Source organism: Hippichthys cyanospilos, chromosome 12 (genome assembly GCF_059441005.1).
Source record: "Hippichthys cyanospilos isolate Australia breed blue-spotted pipefish chromosome 12, RoL_Hcya_1.0, whole genome shotgun sequence".
NCBI lineage: Eukaryota > Metazoa > Chordata > Actinopteri > Syngnathiformes > Syngnathidae > Hippichthys > Hippichthys cyanospilos.
Genome location: NC_142380.1, coordinates 21,031,735 through 21,034,279, shown reverse-complemented (window position 1 = coordinate 21,034,279; position 2,545 = coordinate 21,031,735). Strand labels below are relative to the sequence as shown.

Sequence of the window (2,545 nt, the reverse complement as noted above, 5' to 3'; positions counted from 1 at the left end):
CCCTCCCCCTCCTCAAGTCGCCCTCTGCCGCGCTACCTGTCAAACTATTGTCTTCGAAAGCTAGACGGGTTTTCGTTTGGCTTTACGCGCAGAAACAAGCGCAGGGGGAAACAAAAGTATTCGGAGTGGCGGGCGGCCACACCAAAAAACATGCTGCGAGGCTCACCTTGCCTACCCACGATCTCCGCCACATGCTCGGAGCTCGGCACCGGCACGCACTCGGTCATGTTGACGCTTCGCTTGCGGCTGGGCTCCCCGTGGAGCATCGAGTGGTGCGAGCCGCCGACTGCTTGGTAGCCGCCCGAGCCGTAGTACTCCGGCGACGGGGGGCACGAGGTCGGCGAGTCCCGGGACATGTGCAGGTCCGCGTAGCCATCCGAGCCGGGGGCCTGGCTCCCATCCAGAGTGTCGGCCAGCCCGCCGCCCACGCCACCGTCCACCTTGTCCAGGGCCATGAGTGACAGCTGGTCGAGAGCGAAGCGGAGCGCCTCTTGCTGCTCCTCGTCCTGGGCATCTTGGTCCGCTTCTCGGGCTAGAGCGACCCCGTTGCGCTGGCTGCTGATCACCACGTCGTGCTCCATAATATCGGGGTGGAATAAAGGGCTAGGCATAGTTCCTCCGTGGAAATCGCATCAGATCACCGATGCCGCTTCTGAACAGACAAAAAAGAAAGATGACAAGAATTACAAAAACAAACAAAAAAAGCGTTGGAGGGCACTTCGTGGTCTGGGGTGCGCGTCGGCTTTCTGGGCGTCTTGCTTTGTCTTGTTGTGACCGACAACTCCAAACATCCAGCTTTGTTGGGATAAAGGGGGGGGGAGTGCTCCCTTGAAACAACATCAAATACGAATTCTCGCACCCACGCCGAGCAAACCCAAAGACACGTATCGCGAGTCACTTTAATATTAGAAGGCAAAAAAGAGAGAGCGCCGACGAAAAGTGGTGTTGTTAGCCGCAGCTATCCGCTTAGCATGCTAGCTGGTCCACACTCAGTCACGTTGCCGACCCCTTTGTTTGGGAAGCTAAGCTAGCTGTGTGACTCCTTTCAAAACAGTCAAGACAAAAGGTCCGCGCCAGTGTCGCCCATTTTCTCTCCAAAACGCACCAACTTACTTTAGCCTCACTTTGTAGGCTGGCGCGCCCCCGCGTCGCCGTTGCTCGGCTGCTCCGGGAGCAGATGACAAAGTAAAGCCGGGAAGCACAAGAAAAGAGGAGGTGGAGCAGCCCTCTTTTTTTTTTTTTTTACAGCTAGCGCCTTAGCCGCCTAACAAGCTAAAGCCGGACGGAGTGGGGGGCGTTATGATAAGAGTTGCACCCCACCCAAAAAAAAAAAAAAAAAAAAAAAAAAACGTTAAAAAGACGTCCGAGGGCGCCTTTGAGCCAATATTCCTGAGCGTGTCTTCATGATGCGAGAGAAAAGGCAGCGGTGGCACTCCGTAACCCGGTCGGCTGCTTCACTCTCGCCGTCGCTGTAGCTCTCTGGCGCTTTGTCTCGCCACAGGAGCACGCCGCTCGTTCGCTCGGTCCGACGGCATTGACGTCAGCCGCGACACAACAATGGAATTCAAAGGCCACATGCAGCGAAGGGGAGAAGAGAGGCCACGCAAAGCCGCGGCTGCTCTCGTTGTAATCGAAAACAATAAATAACCAAAACCAAAGCTTCTGATCCGGGCTGCTTCGTTGGACATTGCGGAGTTCCATCGTTGACTTGTGTTTAGTCGCCGAGTCATCGCTATTCGCGTATAAGTGGATTCGACCCAAACCTTACCATAGGTGTCAAACTCCAGTCCTCGAGGGCCGGGATCCTGAATGTTTTCCGTTTTTCTTTCCCCAACACACCTGATTCAAATGATGAGCTCATTAGCAAGAATTGCAGGAGCTTCAAAATGATCCCAATCATTTGAATCAGGTGTTTTTGAGGGAAAAGGTTTGAAAACATGTAGGATACCGGCCCTCGAGGACTGGAGTTCGACACCTGTGCCTTAAGCACTCCTACTTAGTAACTAATACTGCTTAGGTGTTACTAGTCAGAGACGTCCTACTGGTTGGCCCAATTGTCCTTAATTGGCTTGCCAGGAATGCTTCTTTTTTTTTTTTGCCAGGAACGCTTCAAACACCGTTGTCAACAATTAAGTTGATATATGAGCAATAACTGATCAATATTTGTATTCAAAGTAAAACATTTTAGGGTCCTAACTGCATTCCGCTACCATCTGCACACTGAGTGGACAACAAGGGCTGGGCAACAGATACCAAGTATCTTTAAATCATTTTGAACCTAATTGAGGCAACAATTTGGGATCCAAATTGCCTTCCGCTACCGCCTGCACACTGATAAGATAACTTGGACATTTTGGTCAAAAGGGTTGGGCAACAGATACCAAGTACCTTTAAATCATTTTGTAACTAGTAGTACTGCTGGCACAGTGTTCACTAATAGGAGCATATTTCTAGTTGGACAAATGTGATGCTTGTTGTGCCATTTTAACACAGAGTTTGATATTGATCATCCTCCCACAAAGGCCAACGACCGCAAGAAAGTTCA

The 2,545-nt window shown here is 51.4% G+C and overlaps 1 protein-coding gene across 2 annotated transcripts in view; it reads right to left on the bottom strand.

Annotated features, from left to right (window-relative positions):
* LOC148415298 (RNA-binding protein MEX3B) overlaps nucleotides 1-1,458 on the bottom strand; it is a 14,965-nt gene extending 13,507 nt beyond the window's left edge. For both annotated transcript variants that reach the window (XR_015867471.1, XM_088429842.1), the window contains exons 1-2: nucleotides 1,114-1,458; nucleotides 167-652 (exon numbers count right to left, since the gene is read on the bottom strand). Coding sequence is in view for 1 of the 2 variants with exons in the window: in XM_088429842.1 (XP_088285968.1) it covers nucleotides 167-611 (445 nt within the window). In the remaining variant the exon portion in view is untranslated. The remainder of the gene's footprint in view (nucleotides 1-166; nucleotides 653-1,113) is intronic.
* Between the last annotated feature and the right edge of the window lie 1,087 nt (nucleotides 1,459-2,545).